The following is a 16908-nucleotide window of genomic DNA, read 5'->3' as shown; positions in this document are numbered from 1 at the left end:
CTCACAGGGTGTTAGAAATATTCATTGAAATAATCCATGTAAAGCACTTAGCACAGTCCCAGGCAGAGAGTAAGCACTTAAGATAGAAACTATTATTATTAAGTAATTTACAGAATCTCTTCAAGAGTTCTAAGCACTGCTGCTGCAAGTCATCAGGAAGGCTTCATTCCCAACAAGACCCAAGCCTCCCTGCTGATCTCTGCAATAAACATACTGTCTTCCTAAGCACATTTAAAATAAACTAGAAGCTGCTGCTTTTGTATTTCTTACTTTTATCAACATTTTAGAATTAAGCTGGCCTTATCAGACCCCAAGTATAACAGCACACTTTCATCTTAGAAAGCTAGAATTTAAATAACCTTTACAAATTCAGTACATTTTCCTTTGTCCCATCCCAACAGCTGGACCATGCCCCACGTGGCTAGCACTGGAATTCACTTACCACAGTCGGAGGGTCATTCCATTCTTCATAGGAGATGGCAGCATAGGGGTAGATCCGGTCATTGATAATCTGCAGGGTGGCCAGGGCAATGGCTTTAATTGACTGGAAGTATGCTTCCCAGAACCACCGTGCCTGCAAAGAAAACAACACTGTTTTAAGTGAGCAAACAAGTGAGATAGAGCGGAAGAATTAGCTGCTCTATTGCACCCGACGCTGGGTCTGGGTAATTCCTTTATTCCCAAAGAGGGGGGAGCCTATGGCAAGTGCTCCCTGCTGTTCACACCAGCTCCATCAGAAGTGTGCATTTATCAAATGCAATCAAAACAGAATGTGAGCAAGGGACCCGTACACTGGATTCAATTTAGATAGAAGAGAAATTTTGTGATGATGAAAATATCATGGTTACACCAGAGCAAGTTTATAGTCTTTTTAAAGATATGACATAAAGTGCAGAAACCTTAAGTGCACAGCTCACTGAATTTACATGTATGTACATACTTATAACTATTACCCAGGTAAATACAGAGAACATTCCAGCACCCCAGAAGATCCCCTTCTGCTGTGCCCCAGTCACTCCTCTAAGAGTGAATCCTTCTTTTGATTTCTAATGTGTCCACTACTAAATTTCATATAAATGGAATCAAATATTTACTCTTCTCTAACTACTTTTGCTCAACACTTATAATATTTAAGTCAGATTTTGGTATTAAGATTATGCTGGACTCATAAAATGAGTTGAAAAATATTCCTTCTTTTTCTATTCCTTGAGAAATTTTATGTAAGATTGGCATTATTTCTCCCTTGAAAGGTTTAGAAGAATTCATCAAAAAAGCCATGTGGGCTAGGTGTTCCTTGTGTGTGGTTTTAAATCATGGATTAATTTTCTTTCATAGACATATAATTGTGTGTATCTTCATGTGTGGGTCAGTTTTGTAAGTAGTATTTTTCAAGGACTATGTTCATTTCAAATAAATTGTTAAATTTATTAGACTAAAAGTATGTGTTAACATCTTTTTAATGCCTATAGAATCCGCAGTAATACACATTTTGTTCATGATATTGAGAATATGTGTTTTCTCTTTGCATGTGAGTCTTACTAAGGTTTATCAATTTTAATAATCTTTAAAAAATTTGGTTTTGTTGATTTTTTTATCATATAATTTTCTCTACTTTTTCTTTTCTGCTCTTATTTTTATCATTTCCTTTCTTTCATTTTGGAGGACTTGAGTTCACTGGTATTTAGTTTCTTAAGATTGAAGTTGAGATAACTAATTTCAATATTTGTTTTTAATATGTGCATTTCAAGCTATAAATTTACCTCTATCCACTATTTTAAATGCATACCAGACATTTGTATCTCATTTTCATTATATGTTAGGTTAAAATTGTCTAATTTCCATTGTGATGTCTTCTTTGACCATGAGTCATTTTAGAAGTATATTGTTTAATTTCCAAACATTTTGGGATTTTCTATTTCTCTGTTACTGATTTCTACTTTGATGCACTGAGATCAGAGAATATAAGTGTTCTTTCAATACTCTGTAATTTATTTAAACTTGATTTGTGGCCTAAGCACTTTATTCTTGCAAATAATCTATAAAAAAGTATATTCTGCCATTGATTATTATAATTCTATATAATAAAACTCTAACATGCAAATCAACCAAATGGCGGAACGACCGGTCGCTATGATGCACACTGACCACCAGGGGGCAGATGCTCAAGGCAGGAGTTGCCCCCTGGTGGTCATTGCGCTCCAAAAGGGGGAGCGCCACTCAGCCAGAAGCCAGACTCACGGCTGGCAAGTGCAGCGGCAGTGGCGAGAGCCTCTCCCACCTCCACTGCAGGAGGGTGGTAAGGAGCGAGGGGTCCTGGACTGCAAAAGCCCTGGACTGCAAAAGCCCTGGACTGCGAGAGGGACGGGGATCGGGCCTAAGCCAGCAGGCGGACTTCCCATGAGTGGTCCTGGACTGAGACCCCCCCCGCCCCCACCCCAGTGCATGAATTTCATGCTCCGGGCCCTCTAGTGTTTTATAATTATCAAGTAGAGTAAGTTGATTATCAGTGCTGTTTAAATATTCGATATCCTTACTGATTCTTTTCTACTTGTGGGTACACATATGTACACGTATATGTGTTTATTTCCACACTCTTTCAAGGCTTGTTTCAAAATTAACTCTTGTAAAAAGAATATAAATAGATTTTAATATTTATTCCATCCAAAAATCTTCAACCTTCCAATTGTACATATAGTCCCATTTACAGTGTGATCATTCAATTTGATTCATCTGTTCTTTGGTCCTTTATTTCTCCTTTCTTGCCTTTAAAATTGATCAAACAAATTTAATTATTATTCCATGTTTTTCTTCTTCATTAGATTGCTGGTTTTTTAGTCTTCTGTTATTCTTTTAGTAGCTATCCTAGCAATTAAAGTAAGCATCATTGATTTATGTATGATATTATACTTCAAATTAGTAACTTCACAACTTACCGACAATATAAGAAAACCTCTGTTTATTCTCTCGCATCTGTTGTGCTATCAGTGCCAAATATTTTTCTTCTACATATTTTCAACAGCATAAGACATTATCATTGATTTTAAAAGTAAATTTTCATTTACATTTACCATATATTTTCCCTTTCTGATATTCTTCATTTCTTCATGCACATTTGAGCGTCCATCTCAAATTATCTTCCTGCTGCTTGAAGAACTTGTTGTTTTTGTGGGGGTTTTTGGTTTGGTGTGTTTTTTTGTTGCTTTTTGGGTTTTTTTTGTTTGTTTGTTTTTTGTTTTTTTGCTGCAGGTCAGCTGACAGCAAATTCTCTTAATTTTTATTTGTTTGAAAATTTCTTTTTTCCCCCACATTGGCTTTGGAAGCATATCTTTGCTGGATAGAGAATTTTAGGCTAGGAATCTTTTTTCCTCAGCACATTATAAATACAATTTCATTGTCTTCTGATTCATGCGATTTTTGCTAATAAATCAAAGCTGTTGGACTTACTGGTGCTCCTTTGAAGACAACATGACTTTTAATTCTAACTGCAGTTAAGCTTTCTCTGTCTTTGGCTTACAGCAGTTCAACATGACATGCCTAAGTTTGGCTCTTTGCATTTACCCTATTAAAGAGTGCAGAGCTTTCTACAATCTGTGGTTGGATGTCTTTCACTGCTTTTAGACAACTCTCAGACAATATTTCTTTAAATATTGGTTCTGTCGCTTTCCTCTTCTTCTAGGGCTCTAAATACACACATATGAAATGTTTTTACTGCATCCCGTGTCTCTTATTCTCTTTTCTGTATTTTTTCTCTCCGTGCTCCAATCTGGATATTTTCTACCAATTTTCTCATGGTCCAATAATTCTCTCTTCTTTTAGTGTGTGTCTAAATTGCTATTAAACTCATGTGTTAAATTCTTACTTTCAATTCTTACATTTTTCACTTCTGGCATTTTCATTTGACTTTTTAAAAACAGATTTCATATCTTTGTTGAAATTCTTCTATTTTATTGAACATAGTTCCTGACAGATAACACCAATATCTGAATTACCTGTAGGTCTCTTTCTACTATCTGTTTTATCTTTTCATTTTGTCATTTGGTTTCAAATTCTAGCATGCCTCTTAATTTTTCATTTGCTAGATATTCTGTGTATTAAAAACTGTTGAGGTTCTGGATGATCCAGATTATCTTCCTTCTAAGAGTGTAATATATTCTGTCAGGCACAGCAAACGCAGTCAGAACACTTTAATCCTGTTAGTGGTTGGTTTTAAGTTTTGTTAGGCCCCACTTTTTTCAGCTTCTTCTTACTCTTAAAGTATGGCCCTTTGGAGCTTTCAGTTAAAGCCTGGGTTAATTACCAGGACGCTTCCATCTTGGCAGGCCTGAACACACCTTTATCTTGTCAGCACTATATATGATTTACACAGCTTGTTAGGCACCTAGCTGCTTCTTTCTAAAGAGATTCTTGGAGTCTTGCTCTGTTCATGTGCACCTTGGAAGTTGGCAAACATCTCAAGGGACATTGCATGCCCATTTTATCTTACTTCCCTGTGGTCCCCTTTTCCCTTGGATTCTGTCTTTTAAATTTCAAATACCTTCATAAGCCCTAACTCCAGCTCTCAGCCCTGTGGTACTACTGCTTTCTGCTATGACTCTATACCCCTATGTTGTGAATTAGAATGTGCCCTAAGGGAAAAGACTAGAGTGACAATGTAGCTCACCTGAGTGTGCTTCCTTTCTGTCAGGAATCCCAGTCCCTCAAATACTGACTGCATTGGTTGCTCTTCAAAGTCCCTACACTGTTGTTTTATCTACTTTAATAAGCTTTTATACTTCTTTTACTTTTTTTGGTAGCAGTGGTTACTTCAATACCAGCTACTCTGTCATCGTCCAATATAGTCTTCTGAAAGAAGACAGTTTCTTTGCCAAGCAGAGTTTAAACTCAAGTTATTAACAAAGCAGGATGCTGGTCTAGATGATCTCAACTTCATTGAGACCTACGATTCCACTCAAAATCAGAGACCATTAGGATTTACACAGGGGTGAACTATGAAAATTTAACATGAGGAAATTGGAAGCATAACCAAAAGAAGTGGAGGAAAAAAATACTTTCTAGTCTAGACTTGTCAACTTTAGTTCTGTTACTGAGCAAGTCCTCAATTCATCAGTTAAAGCCCAGGATAACTTCTGAGTTATGTGACTATCCTCTCCACTACTTATGTGAAAAAGGCAAAAGCATCACAATGAGAATTTCTCCTATTTAAGGAAAAGCTGAAACAGATTTAGCTTCCAAAGGCATCTGACTTAAGCTGTCTTGTAGTTTCCCATCTGGGTACAGCCTGAGGGCCGGCTGGCTGCCTGCAGCTGCTTCTCCAACCTCATTCCTGTGTAAATTCACGTTGCTGCTTCCCCCACCCCCAACCTGCCATCATCCAGTCAAAATATTTACAATTTATGAGACCTGAAAGAATCTCTCTTCTCTATGAAACCTTAATTGATCACCCCAAATATCAACAATCTATGAAATTCCGCAGCACTTACAGCCTTTACCTTACAGGTTAGTCCTGTTATATACTGTCCTATAATTGTTTTACTGTTATTTCAGATGATCACTTTTCTCTCTCCAGCTAGATTATGAGTTCCCTGGGTGTAGAAACAGGCTTTCTTTTCTTTTTTTATTAGCATCCTTGCAAATGTAAGAATGTTTTACCTGCTGCAAAGCACTTTTGTATCCATGATCACCTCTGCTCTTTATAACCAGTTTGTCCCTTATTCGGAGCAGATACGTACAAGTTTCATTTCATATGTGAGATACAAAGATGTTAAGTGGCAGAGTCACAACTAAAATCCATGAATCTTAACTCTAACTCTAAACTCAGACCTTTCCCTATTCCATTCCAGAGAATTCCGAGTATCAGCACATGGTAAGTTTTAGGAGTAAGTTTTAGGAAATAGTTCTTTTTCAAGAAACTGAGAGGTATAAAAATGCACTAAGAAGCATGAGCCCACACATTAATACTCACATCCTAAAATTTACTTTCCTTTCTACCCAGATGGGTCCATCATCATATGTTCTTTTATTTTAAATCATATTCAAATTAAACCATGCTCAAACTTAAGAATTTCAAGCTTTATGTTCATATTTGATCACAGTGGAGACAGCAGCCTTTGGGATTTATAGGCAACAATGATTGGTAACAAATCCACCTAGAATACCAGCCAAAGGCACAATTGTAGGACAGAGCTTCTCATTTAAGATGTCTCAAATCATCTCCCTCTGTACACCAAATGGCAGTCACTCTACGGAAGCAAGCTTTGCCAATAATCATAGCGCAAGTGTTTCAACCTGAGGATAAGTGAACTTCTCAGGCTTAACTGTTTCTGCGGGACCTCTGTACCACCTTGAAGTGTTTAGGAGCATTATAATTTACAGCCCCTCCAGAACGCAATGGCAGCCACTTGTCGGTAGAAAGAAGTTTGCAGCTATCCTGGCCATACCCAAATGCAGAAGCTTATGTTTGGGTGGATTTTCCCCCCTAAAACATGAGCCACATTTATCTCTATCTGAAAAGTTTAAATGAGGGATTCTTTCCAGCTATGCAAAAGCCCCAGTCACCCTACACTGTGGGAGCTACACAGTTGAAGAGGTAAGTCACATGTGAACTGGCATACCAACATAACCGTGGACATAGTGTTTAACCTTTCTTCACTAAACAAATACCACCATAATTTTATAAAACATGCATATTCCAAAGCATATAAATTACAAAGTTCCTAGAATCCTTTCAAGCACGAGAATAATAAAGTTCCTCAAGGGCAAGGATTAGGCCAACTTAAAACGACCATAAGCAAATAGGTACTTCAAATTGAAGTTACATTTATACATCAATTAAATGTACTTAATGTCTCTGATTTTCAATACCATAAAACTAACAGCAATAATACAAGTTTAAAGGAAGCCAGTGCAGTATAGTATAAAGAGCCATAGCTATGAGCATCTTGCACAATTTCAAGTTTGAAATCTGTGAGATGAAGATCCTAACGCCTATCTCATGAAGCTTTAATGATTGATGAGATGAGGTTTATGAAGCTTCTTTCTTATAAAGTCCTAATGCAAAACAGACAATCAGAAAATGTTAGCTCTCTCCTCAAAACTTACATTCATCCTGTCCTCTTAGGGTCTTCGTCACTTACATTAGAATGCCTTTAACACTTTTTGTTTTGGGAATGGAAGAAGGAAGAAGAGAGACAGAGTAGGATCTCAATGTTACACTCCAGCCATCTCAATTCTTCTAGACAGTAAAGAAATCCAACTGGTCAGACAGTAGAGTTAGAAATAATAAAATACATCAAATGGGAGTGTGACAGAACTTTATAATGACAAGTACAGCAACCAATAACATGTGCCTTGTAGCCGACTCTCTATGCTTTCAAGGAAGAGGACAGTACTTCTGCAGAAACCATGGGCATGGGAATGCATCTGGCTTTGCTCACACTGAATTCCCAGCCTCTAGCACAGTGCCTGTCAAAGAGCAGTCAGTCAAATGTTTGTTGAAAGAACAAACCCACCCAACAATACTGCCTCATCGGCACACGGAGGCACCCGCAACTCACGGAATTTTCCAAATCTTCTAAGTTCCAACCTATGAAGTTAAAGGGGCAAATAATCACTTAATAATAATGACTGCATCTTGTATACAGAATTTTAAAAGATGAAAGATGAGGGACGTGGATTTGAGGGAGAAAAACAAAATTTCAGAAGGTGTCAAGCTCCTCCAGGAGAGATGGGACGCACATGATTTCAGCTTTGGAAGAGTATGGAAGGGAGAGGTGGCTACCATAAAAGCAGCCAAAGAAGGCAACTAAAATTTTAACGAATTCTTAAAACTGAGTGGGCTAGTAAAACACTGTGGAAGCTCCAAACACAGGGTAGTCCGCATTCATTTGCAAGTTCTATTCTACTGGGTGTTTTTGAGAAAGACTGCAGAAGGGAAGGAAACCAAAGAGAGTCCTGAACAGCACACACCTAAAATCCCTGCCCATTTCTTGGAGTTTTTTCTTATCCAAAGCAAAGGCTTTTCAACTGCTGCGGGAGGAGCAGAAAATGCTCCCAACCCAAGGTCAGGCACAGAGGCACTGCCTCTGGGAGAGGAAGGAAAGGCAGCCTGCCACTGGGGAGGGTTGAAGCCACAGCCCCTGCAAGCTACACCCTAAGCCTTGCACTGAGGAAGCCACCCTCCCACCAGGAATCCCAGACTAGGCTACACGCCCTGTGCGAGCAGAAGCAAAAGCCACCGGTCCCTGGAGGACAAGTAAGAAAACTTATGCAGGTCAGGATCCTGCTCTGACACCATGCAGAGGTCAGCTACTAGTAAGAGAGGGGCAGGGCACTCTCCAACCCAAGATTCCCTGCAGCAGACAGCTGCCACGGGCAGAAGAAGCAGGAACTCTGAGAAGGCCCCACAAATGGGCCTGCCTGGGACTGAGGCTGGGCCGGCGGGTAGGGAGAACCCTACTGCCCCCATCAAGAGCCAGCACCTCACACAAGCAGTGAAAGTCTCCCGCTGAGGGGGAAGACCTCCTGGTGGCACAGGCAGCAGGGCCTGTGGAAGCGCAGGGTGAGGTGGGAAGTCTGAGAAAAACCTCAGTCCTCGGGCCCCACACTAATAACACAGTAGCAGCAGCTGACCGCTGGCGGCATCTGAGTCTGGGGTGCGCTGAAGGAAGTCTAGCAACAGGAAAACCCAAACCCAGCCCAACGACCAGAGTGAGTAACCTCCCACACACATGGCCTGACAGAAGAAGCGGTGTGTCCGTTTCTGGACACGACATTTACCTTAGTCTCCTGTTTCTCTACAGAGAGTGTCCATCATTCAACCAAAATTTATCAGGAACAAATAAACAAAACCAAAAAAAACAAGAGTAAACAACCCAGTGCCATAATACAAAGCTGTCTAAAGAACCAGACCCAGAGAGGACCAAGATGGTAGAACTATCCGACAGGGACTTTAAAAATAATTATTAGTAGTAAGTTAAAGACTCTAGTGAAAAAGGTAAGCAACTTGCATGACTAACTTGCATGACTAGGTGGGGGTGTTCAGTAGAGAGATGGAAACTAAATAAAACATTCACCTTCTCCCTCAAAAAGCTTAAAAAAAACACACAGCTGCACCATTAAAGATGCAAAAGTACTCTGCCTCTGAGCAACTAGGAAATTCAAGAGATGTGAGCTATAGGAAACTTTCTCTTAACACACTCACACTGACAGAACCATTTATTTCAGGCGAAGGGCTGGAAAATATTTCCACACCTCGTGGATTAATTTTTCAAAGCTGTGTCTGAAGATGAATCTGAAACTTCCAAAGGGATTCCAAGTCTTTCCAAACACATGTACGAAAGGCGCCCACGTCCTTTCCTTTGTTTGCTGTGACAAATGGGACCGCGAGCATCCCTGCCTGTCCCAGGCTTCCTATGCAGCGGGCGTCCGTGCCATAAGGGCGAGCGCGCAGAAGCAGGGAGCCAATGCCCTTCATGAGGAACTTTCCAAGCACCCTGATTTCTAACTGAGAATGGACACAAGCAAGACCGGTTTTCTTCCTTCTTTTGCTTACTCCATTTTTATAAACGTAAGAGTTAAATGACAACTTACTTAAAATTAGGGAAAAGAATATCAACAAAACCACTCAGAGGCACTTCTCATGTGGCGAAGGTTTTAGAAAACTGTACAATGCCCATGTGACCAGATTTTCTGGAGGAGAAGTTCACAAATATTTGATACACCTTTACTCAAGGATTCAATAAACAACAATAGAACTTGCCTTCTTTAAAATAAAAAGGGATTCCTGAAACATAAAAGGCTACGATACCTGGGATTTATCAGTACACCATTTTTTTTTCTTAAAACATTTATCTTGTTAATTTAGTTACATTGAAAATACCTTACTACATAAAATACAAGTGTGCTTTTTTCTCTCCTCCCTCAAGAAGCTGCTTTATTTGCCCTCTCCACATGCGTCCTCCCCCTGGAAGTCTGTGATTCTCTCGAGGCCCTTTTCCATCCTCGGGGACAGTGTTCCCAGCGCCATCATCTCAATCACTTGAACACGGCACTTGAGGAATCCACACATATCACACTCACTGGAATTTTACCCAAAACCAGACATTTGTTCACAAAACAGGAAGCAGAGTTCATTTCACAATTTTTGGTAAGTGTAAATATTTGTGTGTGTTTTTTACTTCTTTACCATGCAAAGTAGTAACTGCTTTCTTTTTAAAATTTTTATTTTGAAATAATTTTAGAGAACAGGTGCAATCGTAGTGCAGAGCCCCCAGATCCCCCTCAGCCTGAGCTGCCCCCAACGTTAGCATCTTGTCTCACCATGGTATAATGATCAAAACTAAGAAGTTAACTAAACCACAGACTTTTCAGATTTCCTCAGTTTTCTTCTAAGGGCTTTTTCTGTGAACTCTGACCCAGGACAGCCCATTGCATTTAGTTGTCATGTCTCCTTAGTCTCCTCCAATCTGTGACAGTTTCTCAGTCTCTCCTCATCTTTCATCACCTGGACACTTTTGACTTGAAATGGTCAGGATTTTGTAGACTGTCCCTCAGTTTGGATTGATCTGATGTTTTCTAATTATTAGAGGTTATGGATATTAGAGAATACTAGAGGTGATATGCCCTTCTCTTCACATCGTATTGGGAGATATCTGATATCAACATGACTTATTACAGGTAAAGTTAACCTTGGTCACCTGGTTAAGACGGGGTCTGTGAGGTTTCTCCATTATAAGGTTACTATTGTTCCCATCCCATATTCTATTCATGTCACCATGTTCAGTCCAAATTCAAGGCGAAGATAATTAAGCTCCATCTCCTGGAGGAAGGAGTACCAAAAAAATTAGCACACTATTTTTTTAATACATTTTTTATTGATTTCAGAGAGGAAGGGAGAGGGAGAGAGAAAAACATCAATGATGAGAGAGAATCATTAATCTGCTACCTCCTGCATACCCCCTACTGGGGATCGAGCCCACAACCCTAGTATGTGCTCTTGCCCGGAATTGAACCCAGGACCCTTCAATCCACAGGCCGACACTCTATCCACTAGCCAAACCAGCTGGGGCTAGCACACTATATTTAGTGTATTTTGAAAGGAATAAAAACCATGAAGTTGAATTCACTGAGTCTTATAAATTTTTCAACCTAGTTTATTTATATACAGTATGGCATTCTATTAAATTCCTTAAATCTATAGGGATCTGGCTGATAGAAAATATTAAAACATTTTCTTTCCTCATTAATAATTTCACTAAAATTAATAATCTGATATTTGCCTTAAACATTAAGTTGAAGCCTGATAACATATCTCACCTACTTAAAAGAGAAAAGCATATAGCTAATTTTTATTAAAAATATTAGATGTGAAATATGCTAAAGACCTCAAATATTTCTGAAATTTCAATGCTTTTAATCTAATACTTTAACTTTACTCTGATGTACAACGCATTACTGTACAAAAATTTAGTATCCAATTTTGTAATTTGGAAAAGAATGAAATAAATCTAAAAAATTAATATAATAAGAAAACAGAAAGGAAAGAAATTTGAAAATAAACCCTACAGCTTTCCATAGATTTGCTATTAAGAAAACCCTTGAGAATCAGCTAAAAATGTGCCAGTGCTAAAAGTAAAAATTTATAAAGTTAAATTTATAAACCAGCTACAAAATAATTTTTAAAGTAAATAAAACAAAAAACCAAACTCTCACATCCCAGCAATACCCAGTAAGATTACACACGTACACACACACACACACACACACACACGAATTAGTATTACCCCAACTTCTCACAGTCCAGATTATTCTTAGTCCTTCTGATAGACGGCAGCTGACTCCCCATCATCCATCACCTCCTTTTCTAATTCATCTGACAATTTCAACACAAAAGTCAGGATGTATACTCTACTCCCTGATGTTTTAGGGGGTGGAACTTACCTTCCCAGCCAAACTAACAATTTACTAGCCCCCACTGAAGGGCAAGGATTCAAGAAATTGGCCCATAAACACTACAGATTTAGGGTAGTGGGTTTCTGTGGGTTCTCATGACTTCTTTACACTGGTGTCCTGCAGCCCCTCTTGAGTAAGGCTCAAGTGTCTTGGAAAACTGGAATGGATTAAGGTAGAATGCCCTTGTCAATGTCACCACTCATTTTTTCCAACAGCAGCAACACAGGACTAGATGTGGCTTAACCAGTAGGGTCTCTATTTTAAGCTGTGTTGCTCTGAGGGAAGAGCTGAGAACCCTTTTAAATGCAGCCACGGCCCGTGCAAGACCCAACGTGTCACACCTTAGTGAGCATGGTTTTGCTCTTCTCCCAGGATCTCATACAGAGCCTATGATTCTTACTAGGAATTAGTAACTCCTAGGATTTAGTCTCAATTTTATTTTTACCTCATTCCCACATTCTCAGCCTTCTAAAAATATACTAGAATTTAGAATCCACAGATTTGTTGTTGTTGTTTTGTCTTGTTTAAAATAGTCTTTATCCAGTTGGCACATAGAAAATGAAAAGAAAAAAATCACCTTAATATTAACAAATGCTGTTATAGAACTGCGCCACACTAAATGGATTTTTCTCTTTCTCACCCTTCTCAGAACTTTGAGAACTTGCTCAAAACCTTGTCTCTTGGCTGGCTACAAGGTATTTACCTCTTTAAATCTAACTTTCTCCATGCCTAGCATTTTGCTAGCCACCTCTTCATTTTCCCCCTTCTCCTGGCACTTCGATGAAGACATTTTTACATGGCGTCCCAGGCAATGTCTCCCTAGCTCTGTCCCAAGAATTTCTGAAGAACTCTCAACATCAGAGCAGTGCTATCCCAAGTGAACAGCTGAAGACACAACTTTCCCTTTGTATAGCTCAGTTCCTAGGAATTCTCGATCTCATTCTTCCATCCCAAACTATGAGTCACTCAAAGGTTAGAAAAACAAGCAAGTACATGGACCAGTACCCAAATACTATTCTGAAACAGCGCTGGTGGGAAAATTCTCAAAGGTTCATATACAAGCACATTTCACCCACTTGGAAGCAAAGCTTTCCTCTGCTCACCTCCAGTCTCAGCATTCATATTTATGGGAAGTGATTACAGATTTAATATGCAGTTAGTTCCACTTATACTTACCAGAGAAAATGGCTACAGCATATATTCCTTAGTCATCACAAAAATGTGAGAAAGAGGTCTAAATGATGAAGTCTAGGGCGATACTTTCTAATGGCAAAATAGGGCGCTTGCTTAAGTTTGATCGTTTTTAATCAGACCAGGTGTTTTTTTCAAGGGTATGTATTTACAAGCTCTTTACAACTCACATGGCATCGGACTACATGCTTGATTCCTATAAAGAGTTTAAAACCCTGAGTTATCATCAGAGAAAGGATACAGAGAAAGAACTAGAACATGAGACAAGGTGAGGCCCAAGTGTACATGTATGAGTTGGGGCGTGTGTTGTGTGGTTTGATCCAGACGATGTATTTATGTGAGTCAACAAATAGTAGGCATGTATGGTTATAGGCTAAATTAATAATCTCTTTAGAAACAGAAGTACAATATTTTTATATATCTTTTTCTTTTACTATCCTCTGTTTCTCCTGCACCCAAATCAATCTTGAATGACATAAGATTAAGAATGAAGAATCATCTTTATCACAAAAAGAGGTTTTCTGCATTGTTAAATCTTTTTTGAATTTTCAAGCATTTTTAAAGTCCTCACGCTCTCAATCTGGTGCATATTCCTATACTTTGAACTTTCCCTTTCTGTTAATTAAAACATGAATTGTGATATTTCAACTTTCAATGAAAAAAATCTCACTACTAAGAACCTTTCCAAAAACACAATATAAAAACTGAGCATTTTCCCTAGCTCAGTTTTTATATTGTTTTGATAGAGCATCAGCCTGCAGACTGAAGGGTCCCAGGTTCAATTCTGGTCAAGGGTACATGCCCAGGTTGCGGGCTCAATCGCCAGTAGTGGGGTGTGCAGGAGGCAGGAGATCAATGCTTTTCTCTCATCGTTGATGTTTCTATCTCTCTCCCCCTCTCCCTTCCTCTCTGAAATCAATAAAAATATATTTTTAAAAAATTATTCTTTACCCATTCCACCCCACCCACCTTTTTGGTGTACCTTATTGCTACTGCTCATACCTGGTAAGAAGCTGAGAATGAGATTAGGAAAAAACACCTCAGAAGTGGATTCCACAGTAGGAGCAAAATCCCTCTTATTGCAATTGAGCCACTAAAGGACACCTATTGAGAGCAGTATGGAGTTTCCTCAAAAAACTAAAAATGTAACTCCCATTTGACCCAGTGATCCCACTTCTAAGAATATATCCCAAGAAACTAGAAACACCAATCAGAAAGGATATGTGCACCCCTATGTTCATAGCAGCACAGTTTACCATAGCTAAGATTTGGAAACAGCCTAAGTGCCCATCAGCAGATGAGTGGATTAAAAAACTGTGGTACATCTACACAATGGAATAGTATGCTGCTGTAAAAAAGAAGGAACTCTTAACCATTGCCACAGCATGGATGGAACTGGAGAGAATTATGCTAAGTGAAATAAGCCAGTCAGAGTAAGATAAATATTACATGATCTCACTCATTTATGGAATAGAATGAACAACATAAACTGATAAACAAAAACAGATCTAGAGACAGAGAAGCATCGATCAGACCATCAAACCTCAGAGGGAAGGTAGGGGAGGGTGGGAGTAAGGGGGAAAGATCAACCAAAAGACTTATATGCAAGCATATAGGCCTAACCAATGGACACAGACAACAGGGGGGTGAGGGCATGAGTGGAGGGATAGGGGGTAATGTGGGGATAAGGACACTTATGTAATAACTTAATCAATAAAGAAATTGAAAAAATAAATAAAAATAAAGGACACCTATTGACTTTGGCTCTTGTACCTTATATGGACATTGGTATGGGATGAACTGTGACCCCTCAAAATTTATATGTTGGAGCCCTTTGTACCCCAGAATTTGACTGTAGTTGAAGATAGGGCTTTAAAGAGGTGATTACGTTAAAATAAGGTTGTAGGTGGACCCTCCTCCAATCTGACAGCTGTCCTTTTAAGAGGAGGATACTTGGACGCACAGAGAGGCCCCGGGGTGCTCATGCACAGAGGGATGATACGCAGAGAGGCAGCAAAAGGGTGGCCATCAGCAAGCCAAGGAGAGAGGGCTCAGGAGCAGCCAACCCTGCTGACATCTTGATCTAGGACTTCCAGCCTCTAGAACTGTGAGAAAATAAGTTTCTGTTGCTTAAGTCACGCAGTCTATGATGTTTTGTGCTGCACCCCTAGCGAACTAATATAGACATTAGTGACATTGCATACCTCCCCCTTCAAGATTGCTGGCTGCTTGAGAACAAGGACCATGGTTTGTACAGTTCTGAACCATGTACAGTGTCTTACCAAACATGGGCATTTAATAAATAGTGTAGATGATTATAGAAGTTCAAAAGGTGCTCAAAACAAAGAAAAATAGAGCATTATAAATAAACTTCATACTTTTTAATCACATGCCACAAATTCTACCCAATCCCAAGTCGGCTACATAAACTTTGTAACCTCAGGCCATCAATTAACCTCTAACTTTCACTTTCCTCCTTTATAAAAATTAGAATAACAAGTAGCTCATCAAATTTTCATGAGGAAGCTCCCAATACAGCACCAGACACAGGAGAAATGTTGATTTCCCCCTTCCCTTTGCCAACTGGGAAATTTAAGCAAGACAGTGGTAAAATTAGGCCTGGCTCTTCTGAAACCTGGATGGGCTGCTAAAAACTCAACCTCTGCTCAGAGGCAGGAAAAGACCTTGCCAGCATGTCCTTTTTACAAAAGATTTCAGTAATATTCTATTTGAACTCCAGAATAGCAGAGGATGTCAACGGAGATCATTTGCTCCTTTTCTAAGCTAAAGGCATCATGAGTAGAAGAGGCATTCGCTATCAATATTCTTAGAATGAGAAGTTTGATTTCTTGCCAGAGAAGCTATATTGAAGTCATCTAACATCCGTGGGTCCCTGGGTTTGCCTCTCAATACTAAAGCTCTCACTCCTGTTCCTTAGGCAGGAAGCCAAGCAGATGTGGGAGGGCAGTCCATGATATTTCTGTCTTCTTGCAAGATGTTAATTTTCCCAAAAGGTAGAATGGAATCAAGAAGGCAGTGAAAAGTACTGCAGGGCTATCTCACAAGTAGGGCTCCTCTGATCTAGAAGCACTGGGTTGGAACATGTAAACCCCATTATTTTTTCAGTATGTCATCTTTATAATTGTGCTTCCAGACACCAAGGATGAACATGATTTTCATGTTTTAGTCCTATTTAAAAGGAAAATTCTCTAAAAATGCATGCTACTTGGGGCAGTCAGAATGAAAGTGGGTGAAAGAGCTTGAAGGTAGGGGAGGACTTCGTGAATACTCGTAGGGAATGCTCCCATGTTATGATCTCCTGTCCTATGGGAAACAAGAAGGGATCGAGGAGGAAAAGGGGGAGCCTGAGTCATGTTTCCTGACATATGACAGACAGCTCCTGAAATAGAAAGCCATAGGTTTCGAGTCTCAGGGGTATCACCTTCAGATATGTCAATGTTCTAAGGATGGATCAGTTTTCCCAACTGCTGACATCCTGCTGTGAGGAGAGATCCCAAGCAAAACAGGAGCCTCTGACTGGGAGCCTTTGAGGTGGCAGGAGCCATGAGGAGTTCAAAGGCAAGGCCGGCCAGTGGCTTGCACCACCGAGAACCATAGGGGTGAAAGGTTACTAAAGCAGGAGCCACTGACCAATAAAATTGTGTTTGGTCAAACCTTCCCAGCTAAGAGACGAGGGACTCATGTCTGCTGTGTCCAGATTTCTGAGTTATCCACGCCTCTGGGTCCCACTGTTCCCTAGGTCCGGTC

General features: G+C 39.6%; 1 protein-coding gene across 5 annotated transcripts in view; it reads right to left on the bottom strand.

Moving 5' to 3' along the window:
* The window catches only part of EXT2 (exostosin glycosyltransferase 2), a 119162-nt gene that overhangs the window by 68621 nt on the left and 33633 nt on the right, over positions 1 to 16908 (bottom strand). For all 5 annotated transcript variants that reach the window (XM_014543300.1, XM_014543299.1, XM_014543301.1 and 2 more), the window contains exon 7: positions 443 to 574. In XM_014543300.1, the coding sequence (XP_014398786.1) occupies positions 443 to 574 (132 nt within the window). The remainder of the gene's footprint in view (positions 1 to 442; positions 575 to 16908) is intronic.

Source organism: Myotis brandtii, unplaced genomic scaffold (assembly GCF_000412655.1).
Source record: "Myotis brandtii unplaced genomic scaffold, ASM41265v1 scaffold324, whole genome shotgun sequence".
In the NCBI taxonomy this organism is placed as follows: domain Eukaryota; kingdom Metazoa; phylum Chordata; class Mammalia; order Chiroptera; family Vespertilionidae; genus Myotis; species Myotis brandtii.
This window is presented reverse-complemented; position numbering and strand designations above follow the sequence as displayed.